The sequence below is a fragment of the Lepidochelys kempii genome, chromosome 8 (genome assembly GCF_965140265.1).
Source record: "Lepidochelys kempii isolate rLepKem1 chromosome 8, rLepKem1.hap2, whole genome shotgun sequence".
NCBI lineage: Eukaryota > Metazoa > Chordata > Testudines > Cheloniidae > Lepidochelys > Lepidochelys kempii.
This window is the reverse complement of record NC_133263.1, coordinates 7,802,241-7,826,677: the sequence shown is the minus strand read 5'-3', so window position 1 is coordinate 7,826,677 and position 24,437 is coordinate 7,802,241. Positions and strand designations below refer to the sequence as shown.

The 24,437-nt window shown below is 45.3% G+C and overlaps 2 protein-coding genes across 2 annotated transcripts in view; one reads left to right on the top strand and one right to left on the bottom strand.

Annotated features, from left to right (window-relative positions):
• Window positions 1-709: 709 nt before the first annotated feature.
• Window positions 710-15,423, top strand: LTC4S (leukotriene C4 synthase). Its single transcript, XM_073355400.1, has 5 exons — window positions 710-1,123; window positions 9,870-9,969; window positions 11,659-11,729; window positions 12,585-12,666; window positions 13,516-15,423. Exons 1-5 carry the CDS (start codon window positions 1,066-1,068, stop codon window positions 13,661-13,663), a joined length of 459 nt encoding a protein of 152 aa, XP_073211501.1. The 5' UTR covers window positions 710-1,065; the 3' UTR covers window positions 13,664-15,423.
• MGAT4B (alpha-1,3-mannosyl-glycoprotein 4-beta-N-acetylglucosaminyltransferase B) overlaps window positions 15,281-24,437 on the bottom strand; it is a 90,455-nt gene continuing 81,298 nt past the window's right edge. The window contains exons 10-15 of the mRNA XM_073355392.1: window positions 23,769-23,876; window positions 22,080-22,273; window positions 20,658-20,736; window positions 19,024-19,111; window positions 17,502-17,614; window positions 15,281-16,503 (exon numbers count right to left, since the gene is read on the bottom strand). Of these exons, the coding sequence (XP_073211493.1) occupies window positions 16,480-16,503; window positions 17,502-17,614; window positions 19,024-19,111; window positions 20,658-20,736; window positions 22,080-22,273; window positions 23,769-23,876 (606 nt within the window). The 3' untranslated portion in view covers window positions 15,281-16,479. The remainder of the gene's footprint in view (window positions 16,504-17,501; window positions 17,615-19,023; window positions 19,112-20,657; window positions 20,737-22,079; window positions 22,274-23,768; window positions 23,877-24,437) is intronic.

The following is a 24,437-nucleotide window of genomic DNA, read 5'->3' as shown; positions in this document are numbered from 1 at the left end:
TCAAAAGTGCAGTTCTTGTTCTTTTGCCTACTTCAAGAAAATGTTATTGTGTGAGTAAGATAAGAGCAGAATTGAATTTCCCCTCTTTTAATGTTGATAAACTGTGTTTTTTGTTTAATATTTAATCTTTCCCCATGTATTTCATATTGTTCCAGCTACCCTTGGGGTATGCAAACAGTTCCTTCCTGGGCTGAGAACTTGGCCAGGGGGAAAAATCGGCTTGCCTGGAATGTAAAAAGCTTCTGAAAGCTGGACTATGTAATGGAGAAGGAAAAACAGCTGTACCACCTCCCTGAAATCCCTAGGCCAAGAAGAGGCTAGAACCTGGACTCCTCCAGCAGTCTTAAGTATTTCAAGCTGGCCAAGAATAACAGCCCCAAAGAAAAGGCCGCGGGAGGGAGTCCAGCTTTTAGGTTGCAGCTTTTAAATAAATAAAACAAACCAACCCCTCACTGGCCGGTGTGGTTTGGAGTCTCCTTGACCCAGGCACGAAAAGGAAAAAACACCCCCCCCCCTCCTCCCAGTACTATTCGAGGCGGGGATGGGTCAGTTTCCCCCTTGCCCACGGGCTCCGCTCCCGCCCCTTTCTCCTGCCCCTTCCCCACCCCTGCTTGTCTCTCTCTCAGTCCTTCCACCCCCCGGCCGCAGGGACGCGATTGCAGAGCCCGCTGGGCTTCCCCCGCGCGAGCTGCTGGCCTGGGAGCGGGGCTCCGCAGGGGACCCGGGGGGCGGCCGCTCGTGCGCGCTCCCAAGCCTGTGTCCGCACAGGAAGGACTTTGGGCACCGCCAAGAGCAAGAATTTGCTTTTCTGACCTCGGTCCCTAGGGCTGGCCACGCCTTCCCCGAGCCAGGCACTCGCCTACCTGCTGTCGCTGCGGCTGTCCAGGAACAGCTCTGCAGCATGCAAGGGGTTAACTAGCGCTGCGAGGAGGAAGCACATGCTAGCGCGGAGCAGTAGCTGGCGGCGGCGGTGTACACACGGCAGGGGGAGCGGACCGTACTCCGCAGTCACTCCCCTGCAGGAGCTGGGACCGGTTTTTTGCCCCAACGCCCGTCAGACCCAAGATGCTGGATCAGATCGCGTTGCTAGCCGCTGTGACCGTCCTGGGAGTCTTGGAGCAAGGTACCGTGCCCGGCCCTTCCCCGTTCACTGCCGCTGTGTCATTGCAGCGGGGGGGTCACCAGGCTGTGCGGGATGAAAGGCTGCTTTTGTCCTGGGCGGTAAATGATGCAAATTGTTTCGGGGATGCTCGGGATGAAGATGGTCATCGCCACCGCTGGTATTTGAGTTGCAAAGAGCTCAAATGACTTGCAGCCCTCACACCTCATCATGTGCTACAGAAATGAAAACGAAATGTTAACTGGAAACTAACAGTTGACTTACCGGCGTTATCAATTCACTATTCTCCACAGTTGTTGTTGTTGTTTTTTTTTTTAAATTGCTGTAATTTTGCAAATAAAAGCATGGTCGCAAAGTATCCAAACTAAAGTCAGGGGGATAACTACTTAGTGCGTTGAGGAAATGTTTATGGTATTTGAAGGTTTGCGTGCACAGGTATAGGTGTAAAATATCTGTACATTGTAGTTTAACATAAGACCTATTCCTATTGCTTCACGAGCAATGTCAATATATTGTATGCTACAGTCTCTGTAGTAGGTATTCTGTTTCTATACAGCTTATTTAAATCTATTAAGTGTATTAATAGTGGATGATAAATAAGAAGAGCTGATAATGCAATGTAACGAAAAAGCCAACATGACTTTCTAGGCTGTATCATCACAAGCATCAGAGCAGGAGGCATTAATTAGTCTCTCTCTCTCTAGGACACTGGTTCCTAGCCTTTCCAGATTACTGTACCCCTTTCAGGCGTCTGATTTGTCTTGCGTACCCCCAAGTTACACGTCACTTAAAAACTACTTGGTTACAAAATCAGACGTAGAAATACAAAAGTGTCGCAGCAACCTATTACTGAAAAATTGCTTCCTTTCTCATTTTGTCTGTCTGAAATTTTAATTTGTACTGACTTCGCTAGTGCTTGTTATGTAGCTTGTAAAACTAGACAAATATCTAGATGAGTTGAGGTACCCACAGGATGACCTCTGCATAACCCTCAGGGTACACATACCCCAGTTGAGAACCACTGCTCTAGGACTCTGAGCCCATGCCTAGATCCCTGCATTAAATTTTAGGTATTGATAAACTGGAAGAATTCAGAAAAAAGCAACAAAACTGATCAAGGGGTGGAGAGAGTGAATTTTTGAGGTAAGAGCTTTTTAAGAAGTACCGCTTGATTAAGCAGTAATGATTACAGAGGAGGGCGGAGAGGTATGACAGACTATAACTGTCAACCCATATTTAAGAGACAAGGTGTGTGAGGTAATATCTTTTACTGGACCAACTTCTGTTGGTGAGGGAGACAAGCTTCTGAGCTACACAGAGCTCTTCAGCTCTGAGAATGGTACTCTCAGCGTCACAGTTTAATACATGGTGGAACAGATTAGAATATGCTAAACAATCTGTTCCACCTTGCATTTAGCTGTGACATTGGAAGTATCTTTCCCAGACCTGAAAAAGAGCTCCATGTGGCTTGAAAGCTTGTCTCTCTCACCCAGAGAAGTTGGTCCAATAACAGATATTACCTCACCCACCTTGTCTCACTAATATTTTGGGACCAACACGGTTACTACAACACTACATAAAACTAGTGTTTGAACAGTATATACCAGAGGTAGAAAATTTATTTAGTTCAGTCCAAGGAGTACTGGAATTAGAGTTAAGAGAAGAGATCCTCAGATTGAACATCATGGAGGAGACTGTTGCAGCTGTATAGAGAAGGTTGAGTTGAATGGGTTTTGAGGGTGGAGGGAGGTTGGTTTTTTTACTTGAAGCAGGGATTCAATCTCTTTACACTGTATTTTTCATATATAGCAATCTCACCACAATCACAGTTCTCATCTTAGAGTTTAGAATTAATTTTCTGAGAATTGACAAGTAAATCTGTTAATTAGTTTAGGAGTTATAATTCATTTTAAAATGTGCCCTTTAAGGAATCTGGCACCTTGTCAGATCATTTTTTGTCCCTAACAATCCTAATAATGGAATGATACAGACTCTTCAAACTTTTCGTACAGTTAAAGCTAACTGAACTCATGGCCATAGGCTACACTTTTTGGAATTAATGGTCATTTTGCATATTCATTAAGTGAAAGTTTCTTCAAGTAGCGGCTGAAGAATGTTCTATACAGAGACTTGCACAAAGAACTGCTCTCTTTCAAATTGGCTTCCATATTTACCTTGTTCCCACTGGGAGTGAGGCCATAGGGTGCCCTCAATTAGCCATTTTGAAAAAAGGGATAGACACCATCTTCCCAGAGGGGCATTGTGTCGTCTCAGTCCCATTGAAAACAATGGGAAATGGTTGCTGTTTTGAAAGAGGACACTTGTTCATGAGTTCCTCTGAAAAAGATTTTATGCGTCAGCTTCTGTTATGACAAATTTCTTATGAAAAATTATGACAAATCCTAATTTCCCATGGGGAGGTGGAATTAATGTAGATTGGCCACTCACAGATCCCCATAACACCAGGCAATCTGGTACTTCTGGGAATGACATGGGCCTGCGTGATCCTGCCCATGCTGCCATGTGCGCATGCAAGGTTACCTGGCAAGCCATTTTGAAGCGTACCCTGCCCTGCCCAGGTGACCTCATGTGCACAGTCAGAGAGGCAGGGTAGAGCACTCTTCCACATGGTGTCCCCTGTCAACTGCCAGACAAAACCATGACTGGTTTTGCCCCAGTGCCTGGGAGGGTGACCAGATGTCCCGATTTTATAGGGACAGTCCCGGTATTTGGGGCTTTTTCTTGTATAGGCGCCTATTACCCCTCACGTTCGTCCCGATTTTTCACACTTGCTATTTGGTCACCCTAGCGCTGGGTGGGAGGCAAACCTTAGAAAACAGGACCGTTCAGTTTAAAACCAGATGAATGGCTTGCCTAAAGTAACGTGGTCCTCAGAAATCATTTAAATCTAATCTGGGCCCCAAACACTGTCATGATTTTAGCCATTTTATGACTATAGGAGAGAGAGTGAAGGTCATTTTGGGTGCTTGATTGTTTCCATACTTGAGCATGTCTGAATTTCTTTTCAGTTAAAGCTTAACTCCAAATTTCTTGGGTATTTAAGGCTTGATTGGGGAATAATTGAAATATCCCTGTACTGTATTTTACCCAGAATTCATCTTTAATTCCATTTTAACGTAGGCTTGGTCTGGGATTAAAGAAATGTTTCCTGACCATAAGAATTATTAGATGGTGGAAGCACCATTGCTCTGGGACACTTAAAACCAGACTGAACAAGGAATTTGAAAGTGTAGTGTAACAAGGTAATCCTCCACTGGTCGAGATGAGCTAGCCTTTTCAGGTCTAATTGCTCTATTACTCTGAGTATACTCTGCAGTTGAGTAGAGGAATTCTGCCTCCCTCAAAACATTCACCTCACCTGCATTTGCAATTGATGACTCAGGTTTTGTAGTCTCTCCCCTGATCTATGTCATTCTAAAGATGTTGGTCATTTCTCTGTAGTTAAGGTCTTGAAAGCATTTTCAGTACAAAGAGCAATTTGCTGCTGTTCTAAAATTGTAGGAAGAATGTCCTTTTGGGAGAAGAATCAGATGTTGCTAAATTTGGGGAGAATGGGCTAATGTTGGAAGTGTGCCTGTAATATAAAAATAAATACATAAAACATTGTTTTTTCCCTGACTGGAAAACTTGTGACACTTGTTTTATGTCCTATGTCTACAACGGTGAGCCTGAGAAACTGCAAACTGGGGATGTTTTTGTTGGATTCTTGGTGACCACTAGTGCCTTGTAGCAAATGTGGAATGCAGTGCAGTTGTAGCCGTGTTGGTCTCAGGAAATGTGAAAGTTTCATGTTTGAAATAGGACCATCAGATATTTCAGAGAGTCCCTGAAACAGAGGGGGATTGAAAGTATAGGATAAGTCTAATATGAAAAAAATTAAAGTTATCTTAAGTTTGGTTAAGGAAATAAATCTGTTTTGTAAAGAAAGTCCCCGACTACCAAGTAGAAGGAAGGCCTAGAAAATAATGAGATAAAACCAAAAGGAATGAAGTAGGGAGAATGTCTGGTTTAAAGAATAACTAATGAGATAAGGGGAAGTTTCTAAAAAGAAGTTTATAAAAAGAAGGAGTGACTGCAGATAGTTTTAAATCAAACAAAGATAATCTGTTTTAAAATGAGCCAACATGGCCCTTCCCCAACCCACACAGCAGTGTTAAATCCTGTGTGAACCCAGGTGTAATGGAAAAGCTGTTGAACAACAAGAAAGAGGGGAGGAAAGGCCTTGGGAAGAAAGAAGGTTGTAAAGATTACCTGGATTAAGACTGGAAATAAGGGTGAACTGTCTTAACTTTTTCTGGGGTGTGTGTGCTGAAGTCTGTAATTGGCAGTGACATCGCTTGTTTAAAGGTATTAAAAAGTAAATGCTTAAAGGGTTCATTGCGAATACCCGCCTGATCATTCTGGAGCCAACCAAAATGGGTCTAAGTACCTCAGGGTTTAGCCTGTTTGTAAGTAGTTTGATTACATGCTTATAAATTTTTTGTACTATTTGGATGTAGTAAATCGCTTATTATTTAGGCTTTTTTTTTTTTAGAGCAACTGCCCTAGAATGCCCCTACATCCTAGCTTCCACTTTGACAACTTTGTCTCAAGTAGGGAGACACATGTATTATTGGATCAAGGAATTTTTCCAGGGGGTTTTAGAAGTATTCAACTGTAGGCATCTTGCACTTTGCAGATGGCATATAAAAAGTGAGTCACAGAGCACTAGTTTTATACCTACAGGTCTTTGCTAACAAATGTTGGACTGGGTCACAGCCTTGGTCATGCAAAGTAGCATCATTTTATGCCTAGGAAGTTTTTCTGTTGGGTTTGTCTACACTTACACTTAAGGAGGAGAAACAGTGATGAACAGATAGATTTCTCCCAGCATTTCTGAGGATGATGAGATGAGGCTGAATTAAGGTTGTTTGGCTGATAGTAAGTTATTAATACACTTAATCAGAGTTTAACAAAGGTGGAAGCTTAGTGTTCAGTAAATGTACACAAATGTCTGATTCCGAAGTGTTGAAAGCACAGTGGGCTTCTGTTTTCTTTTTCTTTTGGGCAAAGCTTTCCCCTTTTGCCCCCTTGCGTCAGTGTAATATTGTGTTTGTCCAGAGATGCATAAAAGGCTCTATTGACAAAAATGTAAAGTCTGAACAGATTCAACTGGCTTCCCTCTGGGAGTTGCCTCTGAGGAAAAAGCTTGAATGTGGGTTATTGCAAAGCTTGGGGTGGGTTTTGTAATGTATCATTCTAAGAGCCACCTGTAGTGTGTAATCCTTCGTTCTTACACTGTGCATATATTTCAGATCCCTACAGCAGGGCTAGGGTTCTCAAGCGGCCCTCTCTGATGGGGATGGTTAATTATACAAATTCTTGTTGCGCGCCTGGGGTTTCCTATGGGAACGTGCTGTTCAATTGTTCCCAGGTGCAAGTAAACTTGTAACAGGTTTAAACTTTGTTTATTGACTAAGCATAAAAAAAGTGCAGTAACAGGGTTGTGCAATGAAACTAATCCCATGCGTTATTGACTGTTTATAGGGGACTGAACTGAGAATATGTGGTGACACCTGATGTTCTCAGGGTTATGCCAAAATCCAGCACTGTGAGCACTAGTCTATGCAGTGTCTTTAAATCAACCTGCACGTTTTTGAGAGGTGCCTTGGGGACAACAAAATGAGAGAGAGAGAGGGAAAAAAAGCAGCCTTTATTTAGGGAGCTGTGTTTTACTGACATGCAGAGAAGTTGACAGGAATTAATATTTGATTAGATCTTGCTTCTGAAGCTCTCCCCACATATCCTGTAGATAGCACTGAACTGTGTACATAGCCAGGCATGATATCAGCCGTATCTGCTCTCTGGCTGTTTTCTTGGGGTTTTACTGAACTCTGTAGCTGAATGGTACATCAGTGGCATTTGTCATATCACAATCAAAGTGATGATGTAGTTCTTATTCACTGGGTTCTAGCTCTTTTGTAAGTTTCCTCCCCAATATTATATTTACATCGGAATTCTTATTAATAGGAAGAAATGTGCTGAACAGATCAACAATTGGATAAGGACATGTGTGTTTTTAAAAGAGTGATTAAGTAGGGGGGAAGGATAGCTCAAAGGTTTGAGCATTGGCCTGCTAAACCCAGGGTTGTGAGTTCAATCCTTAAGGGGGCCATTTCGGGATCTGGGGCAAAAATTGGGGATTGGCCCTGCTTTGAGCGGGGGGTTGGCCTAGATGACCTTCTGAGGTCCCTTCCAACTCTGATATTCTATTCTATGATGAAGTAATATTTATTGAAGTTGCATTACAACATCAGATTATGTAAATCTCTTCTTTCCTCCAAGTGTGTCTATACCAGCCTCCTCTACTATATGGCACATGAGCGCTGCTCAACTGTAATGTCTTTCTCCTCCTTAAAACTGATTTCTGTTCCTTAAGCCCATCTATATTGATCTCTCAGTATTTTCCTTTATCTGAACCATTGTCCTGGTCATCACTTGTCTGTGTTAGATTGTAACGGCTCTGGATCGCGGCTGTATCTTTGTATGTACTGTGAAGTACGTTATAGCTTTCCAAAGCCATATAAATGCTGAATAGTAAATGTCTTCCTCTAGTGGCTGCAGACTACAGGTGCTAAAAACCCAGCATGGCTACACAAGAGTGAATGTTTTGCAGCTTGCCTCTAAGATAATAGATATTGTTATTGACACATGGATCCCATCAGAATATGACACTGGAGAGAGAGAGAGAGGAACCTATGTATATTCGAATTGTCCTATAAAAACAGGGAATTACATCACCTAGGTTCCCAATTAGGGTTCAGTGTGTCTATTGTGTAAACAAGCTTGGGGCAAGAAGGACAGTGGGGGGACGGGAGGGCTTCTTAACCTATTTCCATGTGTGTGCACAACTGCATTTAGTGACTTGAAAGCCCACAAGGTTGTGCTTTTCCAAACCGACTTTTTATTTTTTTTCATCTGCTGCATGCTTTGCACCTGACTGTGCCTGCTTAGGCATTGAGTTTCTGGAGAACAGCTGAATCTGACCATGGTGAACGTGGCCCAGCTGCATGCAAAGTGCTGCTGAGTGTAGCAACCGGGTACAGGCTTCAAAGGAGCAGCCAGCACCCATTCTCAGAAGACACAGAGTTGAATTTGGCAAAGTTCAGTTTAAAAAGACACAAGCTGCTGCGCCTTATTGCAAAAGCTGCAAAAATCATCCTTCCAGGGCGGGGTGTTGGTCTTTACACCAATGCCAGCTGATAGTGTTTGGCTCTTGCTCTGGCACCATCTGTGTTCTTAGTCCTTGGGCTTGGATCCTGACACGTCCAGATCCATTCTTATGCGTCAGCTGTCCATCCCACAGGCTCCAGCTACTTCCTCACTGATTGTGTGTAACAAAAGGAGGAGGTGGGTTTTGAACAGGTCCCTTTGAGTCCTGTTCTTTGCTTTCACCCTGAACATCTCCCTTTTCTTAGGGCTTGAGGGGAAGCGAGCTCTTGCCAGTGTCACCAACTCTCGCCGTGTTATCACGGGGGTGGCGCTCTGTGGTTGTGCTCAGGAATTTGGCGAGCGCTGCCTGCGGTTCCTCCTTCCGCAGCCAGGCACCGCTTTACAAGTGGAGTGGGTCAGAGCTGGGGCAGGGCTGTGTGGGCGTGTTCCTGCCCCTCTGCCCCCACACACACTTTCCCAAAGCTCAGCTGTTGCACTGCAGCCTCACCAGTCAGGCAGTTTTAATGGAGGTAGGTTCTCAGGGCAGCCCTGTCCCTTGGAGATGGGCCAGCTTTCGGGGAAGCGAGTTGTGAGAAGCAGGAGCATCGATAGGGTGACCCGATGTGCCGATTTTATGGGGACAGTCCCGATATTTGGGGCTTTGTCTTGTATAGGCTCCTATTACCCCCCCGCCCCACCCCACCCCACCCCGTCCCAATTGTTCACGCTTGCTGTCTGGGCACCCTAAGCACAGAGGACCTGGGGCCAGAGGACGTGTAGGCTAGTGGAAGAGCACTGGCCTGGAACTCAATGGACCTGAGTTATGCTCTCGGCTCTGTCACTGGATTGCGTGTGCCCTTGGGCAAGTGACTCTGGCTCTGCCTCAGTTTCCCCAGCTGTAAAATGGGGATACAACAATACTTCACTTGAGAGCTGCTGATTAAAAGTGCTAGGATAAGAGCTAGGACATAAATGCATACGAATGATCATAATAATTAAAGGTTGAATTTTCAGCCTATAATCACCCCACACATGCTGAGCATTGTCAGGGGCATTAACCAGAAGACTGTCCAAAACTATGATTAATATTTTGGCCTAAAAACAATGAGATCTCTTTTAATGTCATGATTTGGGGGTTTCTGAATCATGATGTTCAAACTCGGGGGGTGGGCAGTCCTGCATTGTTCTGGAGCAGCGTGCAACTGGAGCTGTGTCTAACTTTAGCTGGGTATGAAACAGAATACACTGGGGTGTCCATTACTGCGGCTGCTAGCTGTGTGTGAGCTTGTTATGCAAAGCACAAGTCAAAGTCTAAATTGTCTGTGCCGTACAGTCTGTTCAATACAATGTACATACATGAAATAAATGGGGTATTTAGTTAGTCTACCCATTAATAGTGTCTGATTTTCATAGACTGTAATTAAAATCTATAAGCCTGGTGGCTATTTTTAGAACTCCCTTAGTTCCAACCCAGATAATGCATGGGCTAGTGTAATGAGTGTAACATGCAATGTACAGCTTTGTTCTCTTCTTCCAGCCTATTTTGCGCTGCAGGTGATCTATGCCAGACGGAAATACAAAGTCTCCCCCCCGGATACAGCAGGCCCACCAGAATTTGAGAGAGTCTTCAGAGCTCAGTAAGAGAGTTTTCCTTTACTCGCTGTGTTTACACCTAAACTGAGGCTAGAGCCAGACGCTACATCCAATCTCCCTTGAAAGACTGATCCAGATCAGATCTTCACCACTCAGGCTTACTGCTGGTCCCAGCCACAGATCCTGTCTGATGTTTAGCAGCGTTATGAATTTAAGCTCCCAGGCGCCTCTTTTGAAGGGGTCATGCAGGGTTACTTTGAGGTGTAACATGCCAGCTCAGGAAGCAGATTCTGCCCAGGCTGTGTTCCCGTTCACGCTGTTGAGTGAAGGGGTGCATAGTGAGAGACTGCTGTAGCCTCAAGAACCCTAAGGCCCTGCCTTTCTTTAATCTCTGCACTTTAAGGAGGGGCTGACTCAGCGCTATTCCTGGAGCAAGACACAAGGCCTTGGAAACAGGTTCTTGCTCAGGTCCACCACACTGCTAACGAACGTGGGACTCAGTTGTTTCTCCATTCAAAAGGGGAGAGGAAGCGTGTGCTCGTTTTAACCATGTTCTGCCTCTTACTTCCACAAGGAGCCAAAAGGCATGGGCTGCGATTTGTGATGACGACTGGACGGCTCGTTTCAATCTAGCAGTAAATTTTGAACAGATAATAGTCTGTAGTTTCTCAGCAAACAGTCAATGTGTGGACTGGCAGAAATGCTCACGTGAGTTCATTTAAGACACCTGGAAATGCCACCAAGCGTGAAACGCCACGGCCAGTTCCAGCCCACAAACCTTTGTCTAATTCTGTGCATGGCAGAAGCTGTGAGGCTGAGAATCTCTGTTGCATCTTTTGTAGGGGAAGTGATGTGATCATTGTTACCTGGGGAAGGTTATTTCTGTGGCAATTGATTCTGAGAGATGAGCTGCTTTGATATGTTTTTAAAAACACAGATTTAGTACTTCATAGTGGAAAACCAGCAGGCGCTCTCTCTCTCTCTCTCTCTAGCTAAAAATGCATTTGCTTTATAAAATTTGCAGCACTCCTGTTTCTGACTCAAATATGGCATATCCCCTAGGGCCAGAGGAGAAGATTTTGGCTAAATTTTAGATGAGTTGTCCATGGAATTGTAAAACTTTTCACATTTGGACGCGTCACCATGTACTGCTTGCAGACGATTTAGTGCCTTTTGCCATTTAAAAAAAAGGAGCTGGAGGGTGCCAGAATGCTCCTTTGGGGACTTTTAAAGTTGAGCAAAAGTTTGACTCAGCACAGTAGTGTGGTGCAGAGCAATTCTTAAACACCTACAACTTTACGCTTTAGTTGATTGTGTAATTTCCTATTAGTAACCTAAAGGGGGGAAATACCTTACACATGTTTAATTCCAGATCTGATGCAGAAAGCCTGCGGGCTGGGGCAAACTATATGACCTCTGCCTTAGTCTGTAAATCTCTGAAGAGGAGATTATGCCACTGCTGCTCAGGATTGGAGGGAGATGCTAATTTTGGCCACGAGTTCAGAAGATTGACAGCACTGCAAATATTGGTTTATTGGTGCTTTTCCTTAGCCCATGTTGCATATTTGCCCTACAATGCAGAAAGGGGACCCGTTGGCCATAATACCACAAACTGATCCTGCCTACGCGCGAATATATTTTTGAAAATGAATTGCTAAATGCACTGCCCTGAGAGGGGGTTTATGTGGGCTTTCGCTTTCAGTTTTAACTTTCTCTTCTCTGGTTCTCCTCAGGGCGAACTGCTCCGAATACTTTCCAATCTTTGTGTCTGTCCTATGGGTGGCTGGAATCTTCTTCCAACAAGGTAAAATAATTAAAAAATCCCACCAAAATCCAGACACTGTTCTGGGTTTATACCATTGGTGCACTTACAGCAAACCATTGCTAGCTAATTGCTGGAAACAAGCTGCCTCCTGGAGCTCAAGGATGAGCTGTTTCGGCATGGGGAAGTGGGAGGGGATAGGGGAGAAAAAGGCCAGACTTACTTAAATGAAACTCAGTTGGTTTGGGCAGCTATATTTTAATACTGAAAATCTGACATGCCAACCTCTTCATAAGATATGGAGGTATCTGTGCCATTTCCAAGGGAGACATTTACGTGATTGCATTGTCCTGTGGCTGGTTAGTGCTTCTAGGCTTTAGAGATGAACTAGTCCTGTCTTCCTCCTACTCCTCAAGCTGCTAAACTTTGCTCCTATATGGCCCCGACGTGCAGGAGTTCCTAAAGGTCTCAGGCAATATACTGCTATTCATTTATTTCTCCTAAAGAGGGAGGGGTGTGGAAATATGGCTTTTAGCCTAGGGAAAAAGCCATGACTACCCCTCCCAGCAGAGGTGGCAGAAGCTTCCTTCCCCCCCCAGGCCCTGTGCCCCCCCCCCCTTCCCTTGAGGCCCCCCTCCCACACCGCCTCTTCCCCCAGCCCCTGCCCCCTCTCGCTCATCCTTATGGCCAGTAAATAGTGGGAGGGCAGTAGGCCTCTGCCTCCCAGTCAGCACTGGGTGCACTGGTCAGATGTCTCACGGTCCATTTGTAATTCTGATTTTGCTGAATTGTTCTCTTCCAATTACTTGTCAGACTTTGTAGCCTTCAGACTCTGGCCGTGAAGCATTTAGCGCACTGCCCCATGGTAATGATTTTGGTTCTTGGCTTCACATCTAGGTGTGGCTGCAGTCTGTGGGCTACTCTACTTGTATGCTCGATACCAGTACTTCCAGGGATATACGCTCTCTGCTCATGGAAGGTGAGTACGTAGCCAGGCATGAAATCGTGTGGGTGAAAGTGCCCAACAACAAGCCTGCCTTATACACATTAAAATCAGTGGGAGTTAGGTGCCGAAATACCTATGAAGAAGATCTGGGCCTGTATCCTTTCCCACTTTGCTGTTAGAAACCCACTGCTGCTATTAATTTCCTCCCTGCCCCCCATGGCAAGAGCACCATGAATGTGTTACCAATTCATCAAGTGGGTCTAACCTGGAGTGTAACAATGGGCAGTGCAGTTCCTCTAAATGAAGCATACATCTTTCCTCTGGAATGCTCACCGTCCATAAAACTCAACCTGCACTCGAGGCTGACTCCAGGGTGCTTAACAATAACTGTAGCCAGCTGCATTTATAACTTTAAACCTGCTGCTGCTGCTGAAGGTTACTAGTTTGAGAAGCAAGGTTATAACAAAGTAAATTGATTCTGTACTAGCTGAAGGGTTTTTAAGCATGCTAAAGCCAACACAAAAGTTTCCTGTTAAATAATTGCCTGGCCCAGCCGCTCAGTGGCTCACTGAGTTTGTGCGTCCCACCTTGTCACCCACAAGCACTTGTGAAGCTGGCTGTTCTAGTGTGCAGCAGCTTCAGTGTGTCAACCACATGTGCAAATGTAGTGGTCTTACTGTTTACCAGTGGCAAAGACACTTTGCTAGGCTGCACAGAACTTTCAATAAATAGCTTTAAAAACCCCTTGATTTTTGAGGGCAGAAGTTGGCTGTTTTCAACGCCTGTTACAGACCCTGCTTGTTTTATATTAAAAAATATATATATCCTTGCTGGCAGAGGAGGTCATTGTTCTCTTTTCATGAATGTTTTCTCCTCACACAGATTGGGGCCTATGTACTTCAGCGCCAAAGTTCTGTGGATTTTGATTGGTTTGTCCATGGCTGGGCTTTTGGTTCACTTCCTGTCACTCAGTTCTTTTGTGTGGAGAATGGAAATTCCAAGCAAACTGCAACTGCTCTTCCGGTGGTAAACAGGGCCTGTGACTGCTGACCTAAACCCTCCACTCAGCATCTCCTCCAACGCTGCCAGGCTGATGAGATTTTAATCTTTACTTTCTCCACGCTAAAGCCGTTCAAAATAGTGTGCGGTGGTGGAAGAGATCTAAAATACTCCCAAACTTATGTTCAGGCAGTTGTCCCCTGCGTCAATTCTCTTCCTTTAACGAGGGGGAAGAGGGAGAAAGTGGTTCTCTCCCTCCCGCCACCCCAGGTTATCCACAGCAAGTTCCACTTACTAGGAAACCGTTTTAATCACAAGTGGAGACTAGAGCAACGCTACAGTCATTTGCCTCAGTTGGCTTTTAAAACCCCTTCTCTTCCCCCACTAAACGTTGTGCATATGCATGTAGAAAAGCACAGGCTTGCTAGAGAAGCTAAAGACAGACGTGATTAGCAGCACATGCTGTTCTTCCTTCCCATCCCATGCACCCAGCTGAAACTAAGGATTTTGCCACCAGACTCAGCTTCGGTAGGATGTTGCTTAAGCTAATAAAAAGAGGCTGTTGTAATTCTCAGCTGTTTTGTCTATGCAGCAGTACTTCAAATAGAGCGTTAGTATACAGATAGTGGGAGGCAAGGTCTAGACCACCTATTTGTTCATATAATGCTTAAATGCTTTTAGGCCTATGTTTTCTAATGGCTTATGGCACTGGGCACCCAAGATGAGATTTCTAGGATCTGCTTTGCTAAAGTTCTGGGTGCTCCTAGCTATCAAATTGGGCACTCAAAAGCATGACAATAACTGAAAAAGATGAGCTTTCATTTCCATGGCCAAACCAAGAGCTGTCACAGTCTGATGTTGCTTACCTTTGCTGAACTACAAGTTGCCTTGAAATTTTGACATTTTTACTCTGTTGTAGTTACTTGTTGTTGCACTTACCTGAGCAATGGGAAACATACTATAACTTTCTGCTATAAGAGTCAATGCATCTAATGTCATAGGACAGTCCAGGGGTGCACTGCATACAGAGTTGGTGAATGGAGACAGAAAAGAGCCAGAAAAGGTGAAGAAATACTTTCCCAGACTTACAGCTTTAGATATACTGGTTTGAAGGGGAGGAACACAGAAGAAAATTGCTGAAGTATTGTTTTATAACCACACTTTAAAAGCAAAAGCCATTCAAAGAAAGGCCCTCTCCTAACCCAACAGAAACTTGCATCGGTTTTAATAAAGGAATTAGGGAGGGAGGAATTAAGTCCCTCTACTTGGATTCAGAGCCACTGAGAATGTTTTCAGCATCCTGTGACCCTTCTCAGTAGTAGACTAGTAAGGGGGGATAAAAAGCACATTTTAGATGTAATATATTAGGAGTGAGAGTTTAGCAGTGGTTCCTTTTCCTCGTTTATGCAGAGCTGGCGTACAGGCTGTTCAGTTATGCTACTACAGCTCCCTGCCTGTAGAAGCAGGGCACCTGGAATTGGCACCGGTGCCACGAGCAGCTCTGCCTTGGCTAAGTTATCACCCCAGTTATAATCCAGAGGTGCATTGCCGAGCCATGGGAAGGGAAAGCAATTGTACAATCTGCAAGTTAAATATGAAGAGCCTCTTGCTAGAAAGTTAAAACCTTGAGTGAAGACAAGGGCAAGGATTTTAAATTTAATTAAACTTTATTACAGTGCACGTTATTTTTAATATATATTTATATAGAGATGTACTTGAAAAATCAAATGTATCCAATAATAAAAAATACAGCACATTAAAGTAGTATAATGCATTCCAGTGTATAGCTGAAGAGACATTGGGATTTCAGAAAAAACTTTGAGAAATTACATGACTCCCTACCATTTTAGAACTGGGCTACTTATTTTCAAAATTCACATCAACCAGTAACTGAAATATTTATTAAAAAGATGGATTTTGCACTCAAAATCTCAAGGCGTGAAGACACTGATGCCTTCAACGTAAGTTTTATTCAGGGGCCGTGTTCAACCCTGGCAGGCACAGTGTGGTTTAGTATTTCCCTGCCATACCGATATACGTAATCTCCTCTGGTAGAGCCATGACCCTTCCTGGACCAAGAGGAGAGCTCCATCTTCCTACTCACTTAATCCTCAGCTGTAGTCCTGGAGGAAACACCTCTTGCTGGGGCAAGGGGAAATGAAGCAATTCAGGCAGTGATGGTTTCCCCCAATATACCTCAACCCTGCTCTGCAGTTGGTAAGGGGAATTCAGTCACCCTGCGCTCATTGCCAAAACCCTCCCCCTTCACTGCTCCAGCAATAGGGCCCCCACCCAATATAGCCAGGGTCTGCCCTTTCCTGGGCTGAAGATACGTATGGCCTTCCTGCTCATTAGATCCTTCGTTCTGTAAGCACGCCAAACCGTGCTGTATGTTCGTCTGATCCAGCTGCTACACTCAGGGAGCCATGTCCCTGAGAGGATGAGTGACAGTGTGGTCCTCGCCCAGGGGAACAAACCAAACCTTTAAAGTAGGAGTATTTTCCCTTGGTCTCTATACAGCAAGAGCGGACAGTTTGACTGCCCCCCGCAAAGTCAGCTGCAGCCAACACGTGCCAGTGCGGGCCCTGGTGCTCTCTTGTTTAATGCCAGCCAGCACCCACCTATGGAAACATTTCCCCTCCATGTAGTCTGTTGCGGAGCTTGCCAGGATTTGTGTATTTTGGCCACAGACTTGTTTCTTCTTCCTGGCTTAGAGCAGATGGTGGCGCTGTGCATGCAACACTTTCACACTGTTTGCAGACTGGGGGAAGGGAATGAAAGGGAGAGGAAGATTGGGAGGAGGGACTGAGCAACGGCTTTGCGCATCCACTCTTCGTCCTGGGAATTTCATTCTGCTTTTTTCAGAAAAATCTGAAAAGATAGAATGGGGGAGAATAAGAGAAAGGAAGCAAAAGGCCTCAGGGTTGGGCACTTTCTCAGGCCGTCCCCAGGCTAGCAGGAAGAGAGGACACACGTGTGAAGTTTGTTTTACAGAAGACCTCCAGGAAGGGCATTCAAATGAGGGTGGGGTTTTTGGGTTTTTTTTTTGCTAATTTGTTGCTGACAAGACACCATCTTGAGGTGATACCAAAAGATCACGTGACTGCAGCCTGCGACTAGCCTCCAAAGGGCAGTGCACACACCCCTTACTTAGCGATGCTGGTTTGGGGGACAGGCAAGCAAGGTGACAGCTCTGGGGCATTTGCCCCCTTAGAAATGCAAGACACAAATGATGTTAGAGGGCAGAAAAAGCCAAATCCACTGGCCCAGACCCTCAGGCTATTAGAACTGTGGTGGGTTTGAAGGGACACTATCAAGAATTTAATTGTTTAAAAAATACTCTGGATGTTTAAACATTCCTTGTACAAGCCCATTTTCTCCCTTCTCAGTTGTCTGGCTAGTAGTAAGGGGCAAGCACCTATTCCTTTCTCCAAAGGACACAAAAGGGTGGTTTTAACAACAGTCACATAGCCAGGAAAGCACTTGCCCCAACTAGAGTAACAATCCCTTTGTGCAACTCACTAGAACTCCACAGGTTCATCTCTACATTAAAAGCTTCTGTACAAAATGCATTGCCACTTAGGAGCCTATCCTACGCCCATGGAGACCCAGATGAGCTTTTCCATTAGCTTTCATGGGAGCAGGATTGTGCTTCTAAGACCAGGCACTCTGGATTCAACAGGTTGAAAGGCCACTCACCCTTCTCCCCTCAAGGAGAACTCAAAATCCCACCACCCCTTTTACCCTGATATCTGCTCTTCCTGTGTGGGAAGAATTTGGGGGAAGGGGAGGGGTTCTGTCTGTTCCAGGCTGTTGGAAGGAGCTGTCCAGATCTAAGTTGCTTTTTTTAAGCCAGAAAAACAGGTTACCTCACTCAAGATGATCCACACTGGAGAATCAGTCTGGATGACCAGTCGGATGGCTTCTAGAGGCCCAAATGAAGGGTCCACTTCTCCTTCTGCAACACCCTTAGAAAAGGAGCCTAATGGAGAAAAGCAGACAGGCCTGGGGTAGAATATCCTCCCAAGAGCAGCTGAACTGAACTTAAGACTGCTAAGCAAGCAGTCCCCCCCCAGCAGCAAGCAGTCTCATTTTCAGTCTAGTTTTCCAGTAGCTGTTACAGAGTACTAACCCAGGCCTTTGCTGGGAGCCTTTGATGGATTATGGTCCTGTACAAACCAACGACTCTTCCTCTTTAAGCAGCTGCAACATTTAAGTGTTGCCTACCACTGAACCTGTCAGAGGGTAACCTCCTGTGCTCATTGTTTTTAGTTTGCACAGAGCACCAACCTACCTGACTGATCCACTGCACTCTCTCCAATGAAAGGGAGTCAGGGCATTGTGAGGTCAAACATATGCCCTTCCCAGAATAGCAATACCTTTAAAAAAAGTGATGCATCTCAACCAAAGAAACTGGATTCAGAAGTCTAGAAGTGCAGAGACCTACATGGCCAGTAGGTGGCAGTGTTTCACAAGTTAACATTTAATGCATCTATGGAAACCTTGTGAAGTTGAACAGGGTCCTGGAGAAAAGGACACTGTAAGGAGAATATTTAGTCCCTTAACTTTCCTGAGCATGTCTGTATGATGGCAAAGGCCACCAGAATGCAAACAGCAGCACAGGAATTCCTCACTCAGCCTTGGCTACCCTGAACCACAAGCTGGAGCCTGTACTTTGTGATAAAGGAGCTCCATCTCCAGAGATTTTCTTCAGCTCTTTAAGGCGTGCTGGAGGCATGGTTCCAGTAGGGACCTTTCCTGCCCTAGGATCTTCCTGGGTGGTGTATTTGAACCGTGTGTCCACACCAATGTATGCATGAGCCCACAGTACTGCCTGCTCTGCAGAGCAGAAAAAAGGTGAAATTGACTTAAAAAATCACATCTATAATTTTTCCCTCATCGTGAAAACCTTTGCTCTCTCCAACAATGCTCCACGTGGGAACCCTCAAAGCCATGCAGCAGCAGCAAGGATCCTAGCACAAGGCATCTGAAAACTACTCCTGTTGGTGCTTCTGAGAGGAAACTTGCTGGAAGTTACTAACGAATGCACCACGACAGCATTTTGCTTAATTGAAAGCCAACTTTGTTCGTTCCCTTCAGGTCTGTTCAATTCCTCTTTCCCTGCGCTGGGAATCAGCTTTAATCCTTCTATCTTGTTAGATGAGAGGGAGTGTGCACACCCTGCACAAAGGAGAACTGTGATTAAAACCCATCCAAGTTTTGGCTCATGGAGAGAAAAAAAGCCTAACTTGCTCTACATGATTGACTTTCAATCTCATTTCCAGGCAAATCAATTCCAAGGAAGGTTTTTAGTGGTCTTTATTCGTTTATTCAATGTGGCGCATTATCAGCAAACAGCAGGCCAGCTTTTGCCTTGAACAAGTAATTTACCTATCTGTATGTAGCCATCTGATGTCCTGTGGTACTTGAACACTGTCCCTCTTCCCTCCTGCAGGGCTTCCTTATCTGACTGGAGACTCTGTGCGGGAAACAGACAGTCATTGCAGAAAGCCAGTGGCAAGAATTTCGGAAGCCTGCTGTGGGTACAGCATTAATAGGCAGAGCCATAAAGCAAACAGCATTGCAACTTTCAAAGGAAATCACTGCAGCAACATGTAGACTTGTTGTAAGGTCTTTCCTGTCAAGCACAAGTATAATATATTAGAACACATATGGGAGTTATTAAACCATGAGGTCTCTCTACTGCCATGGGCTTGTGTCTTACCTACAGACAGGCAGCAACAGCACCTGGTTTACCCCATTGCTTTGGGTATGAGCCAGGACTAGGGTTTGGGTTCTGATTAGACAGCACAGAAGTTTTACATGCTCTTCTTGAAAGATCTTATCCCAAAGTGGTGGAAATCTGACAAGATTATCTGTTCTGGTCTTAATGAGATCCTGGATTAGAATCACAAGAGAACAGGTGTTCTGCAAGATTCCATTGGCATCTGGACTGGAAAGTATGCACCTAATGGTTTCTGATCTGAATTGGAACAAAAACCATAGGGGGATGGTTCAGATTGGGAATCTGAATCTACCTGCCCTCCCACCCACCTTGTAATTTGATTGTCTTTGGATTGCAGGTTCTGGTCTAATATTAACCTAGATAGAAGTTATATATCCAACACCAGGCTGCCATGTGACGTTGAGGACAAACTGCAGGAAGGAACCAGCCAGAGTCTCCAGCTGGTAGAAGCAGCTGCAGACGCAACCAAAGCAGGGACTGCTGCATTTGGAGGGAGTGGGGAGCATAAAATGGGGCCCTGCTCAGGCTACCTCTCACCCCAACAGAAGTATGCAAGGGAGACCCCCGCCCCTCTCTGGCGGCAGTAGAACGCAGCAGTGCCTCCCTTCCTCATGTGGTTGTGGGGAAAAAGTGCAGAACGGAGCCAGCCAGAGACTCCAGGCAGTACAAGCAGCTGCAGAAGTAGCCACAGCAGGGACCACCGGACATTCAGAAAACTTTCTACAGTTTTGATTGGACTTTCTCTACCCTGTGCTGATTAGCTGTTTACTCCAACCCTCTCCCTGCCCCTCCCTTCAGCTTCATTCCACACCTGCCCCTCTTGTCCCCTGCCCTGTCCCGCTCACCCCACTTCCCTTCAGCATCTCCTTTCCCTTCATCTTTCTGTCTGTTTACCTGATTCCCCTCTGAACTAAACCAAGTGCCAAGCAAAAGTCATTGGACAAACATGACATTTGCTGCAATCACTCTGCTTGTGTGTTAGACCTTTTCCCCCACTGGTGCCTGTCTCGTCTGCTTAGACTGTAAGCTCTGCAGGGACTGTCTGCTCCTCTGTGTTTGTGGAGCACCGAGCACAGTGGGCCAAAGGCACCACTGTAATAGGCATGATTATTAGTAACAAAGTCAGAAGAGTCTGATACTAGCAGAACCAGCAGACATGTCAGAGCCAATAGATCCCGTGCACTTACTAAACATTTTCCTTAGAATTTTAAATTCCCTCATCCAAAAAACTTCCACTTCTCCCTACTCCCAAACTCCAGCCCGATCCCCCATAACTTACATCGAAGGGCAAAACCTCCACAGTTGTATTGAAGAGTTTGTCTTCAGGGTGTTCAATGTTGCCACTGCGGAAGAAGAATCTGTGTAACAGAGACCAAAGCTGTAAGAATCTGACTGGATTTAGAGGTGTGGCGGGACCATCGTGTCTCCTGTCAGGAGTGATTTATTGAATGTCTGAACCAAACAGGCAGTTTTACACTCACAGAGAGCCGCTTTCCTTGAGATGGGGACACTGAGATAGCTCTTTATGCAAAAACAGCTAATTATGGATTATTGTTTCATTGCATTTACAAATGAAGGGTTCTAGTGCGTACGGGACCAAACATAAGCAGCTGTTATCCCAATGAGCAGAACTTAAGAGGTAACAGAGTGAGCTCTGGGTGATGGAGGGCTGTGGGAGTTCTGGGCATAAATGGACCTTCTGGATACGGGGTTTTTCCTGTCACCCTTGCCGCAGGTGTATCGGGATTATAACTAACACACACGCACGGAAAAGGGAGTCTCAGAGATAAGATGCCTCAACCCCAGATCAAGACAAAACTGCCAGGCCTTGTGAAGTACACGCACCACCACATCCTGGGCCTGAACAAGAGCCATGTGAAGATGAGGTTTTTTCCCTCTGGAAAAACAGGCCCCTCTAGACCCTTAGCATCTGGCACAGCTTCCCCTCACCTGTAAAAGCGGGAGAGCGACAACAGTGCACACCTGCCTCATGGGGGAGGGGAGGCTCTGGGATGGACGTTTGCATACCATGGAGGGATACCATGGCGTGATGAGCAAGGCCTTACTCTGGGGCATGCTTAGGAATGAAAAACCCAGGCAGGACTGTTTCCCAGAAAAGTTAGTGTCCTACTACTGACTATCAAGAGTCTGACCCATAAACTACTCTCCCCAGTTAGGATCCAATCTTATTCTCCTACAAAGACTACCCCCCTCCACCCCCAAGGGAACTGAACTGAGTCAGGAGACCCTCTGCCCTTTAGACAAAATGCATTCACAGAGCTGTGTTATCTGTCCGCAACACAGAACAGGGTACTGACTACAGCTGTTTCTATTATTCTGCTGCTCTTCCCTGGCAGTGGTCAGAGCTATACAAAGCCAAGTCTAGAATCAGGGTGTGCAGGTTTCTGCCCTGCAGCCAGCAGGATGGGACACCTGTCTGGGCATGAGGGACAACACTCCAGAGAGGAAAATCAAGACATCTGACATAAGGAGTGAAATGACAAAGGCTTGCCTTTGCAAGGAGGGGCAGCAACAAGTTAAATGCAAAGGAAAGTAAAATGGAGTCAGAGAAGGAGCCTGCACCACTTGGGATAAAAATCAGGGTAATATGGGGACAGGGGGGCAGAAAAACGGGGAAGCACATCTCAGCCCTTGGTTTTGTATATTTCCCCCACCACCGAGCACACCCCAACACACTAACCTTTCGATGTGGAGTGGTTTAAAGAATCTGAATCGGATGAAGTCTCCTGCCACAGGGGTGAATGCCCAGAAGAAGTCCTCTCTCAGGTAGGCTTTCTCCAAGGTAAAGTGTTGGTAGGTTTTCAGACTGGTGCTCACCTCTGCGGGAGGGTTGACATGTTCTTTTCGCAGGGCTTGCTTTCCAAAGTCTTTGTCCTCAACACATACAATGCAAAGCAAGAGTGAAGTCTCACACACGGCTTTCATTGAATGAGAAATAAATAGGGTTTTCAGCTTTAGGGAGACACAGATTAAAGGCCCCAACATCCCAATGCCAAAGTATCAGTGCAACATTTACAGAATGTGAGATAGAAACTGGTTTGCAAAGGGCGTGGGGAACAACAGAGCACTCGGGTTCTTTTGGGGAGCTGATTCCCAGAAGCACAAGGCTGCAAAGGGGAAATCATCATCATATGCACTGTGGTAGCACATAGGAGGCCCAATCAGGGACCAAGGCCCAATTGTGGTAGGTGACATACAAACACAGAACCCTGCCTCAAGCATCTTATAAGCTAAGGAAAGTCTTAGTTAACCTGGGTCAAATGATTTGCCAGTGATGGAGTTATGTCAGATATTGACTGGGTTATATGGACAGGATGATACCATATATTTATATAAAGTGATATTTTGTATCAGTTACAGAGCTATAGCCGAGTACAAATCCTGCTTCTCGCATTTTCATTGCAAAATATACTTTATTAAAAAAATTAGTGGCACTATTCTGTAGTTGGATTTTGTTAAAATTTAAATACCCCGCCCCACAATTTACACTCTTAAGAAGTGAGCCTTAATGTGCCTAAAAATAAACACCAAGAATCAGATAAAACACAGCAACCCGGCAAGACCGTGACATGACAAGAAGGGCTGTTCTACTACAAACTACAGCTGTGTTGTGATGCTCAAGACTGAAGGTCAAGTACCTCCAGTCTCTGGAGAAGGGTGGAAACACCTGTCAACCTCACCCTCACTTCAAGTGCAGCTCTGATGCACTGAAACAAACGGGATTAGGGAAACTTGGCTAGTAAATGTGTCCTAACCTCTTCAGTCATGGCACTTGCCCTGCTTCAAGACCTGGTTTCCTGACTGAATTCCGATTTCCTTCCAACATATTTTAAAAACTTCATTATCTCGGGAAGTAAAACATTCCTCTTCTGTTTGGTGCCTCCCTTCCTCCTGTAATGCCCTGAATGAAGCATTTGCTTCCCCTGCTCAAAAGTTAGAAAACTCAAATGCCATTGAATCTATGAATTTGCATTACACAACCACCACAGCATTAACAAGCAGCTTTTAGTACAGACAGATTGCCTAGCAACCAGCAGACAGATTGCCTAGCAACCAGCAGTCCACTGATGACAGGAAGAAAAAGGAGACACAGGGCAGTTTAATAAAGGTGTCTAAAATGTTCATTTAAATTTGCTGAGCTTGAAGGTGTCCCATGTTGAAAAAACAAAACAAGGAGTAGGGGTGTTGCATTACTCCACCCACAAATGGAAACCTGACAATTAAGATATGAAACTCCAAGCACCACATCTGATTTCCAAATGCAGCAAGTTGGCGTGCGCATGTGAATCCAGCGTGCAAGAAGGGCCTAACATCAGGGAGATCTTTATGGGTGGGGGAAGAATGCCATGCCACGGTGTCAGATACCCACTTTCAATTTCTGTATCTTCCCAGCCAAGGAGGAGTGGGTTCCCACATGCTGGAAGAGCGAGGGCTTGAAGCGGATTCTCAGGTTCGCCTTCTGCCTGTCACAATGTTTCTGAAATGAGAAAGCACTATGAGAACTCTGGCTTCTGCCTTTGTCATTCAGAGCGCCCAGATCACCAGGAATGGGGGAAAGCAAAGGTCAGGTCAGATCATGGGGGAGAGAAGGGTGGGAAACACCCTTTAACAGAGTGACCTGTGACTGGTGACACTTTACTCTGCCTTTGATTTGCAAGTACGATGAATCTGTCAGTGACTTTCAGCTGATTATGCAGCAGGATTTGGTGAGCTGCTCCACCAGCGGGAGCAATGGCACCTATGCTCTTATTAATTCCTTAATTAATTAATTAATTTCCTACATTTCAAACTCTCCTCCTCACCCAACACTGCCAAGTGTATTTTGCCATCTGCCTAATCAGTGCCCTTCCTCCCTAAGTTCTCAGCTGTTAATATCAAAGGAACAAAATAGATCAGCCTTTCTGGTTTGCCTGGAAACTCATTTCGTTCCTCCCTTCTTCAATCCCTGGATCTTCATTGACTGAAGAGCAGAGCGCTCAGCTGGTTTAGTTCTTCCTCCCATACAACGCTCCTCTCTCTTTGGGCAAGCTGGGTACCG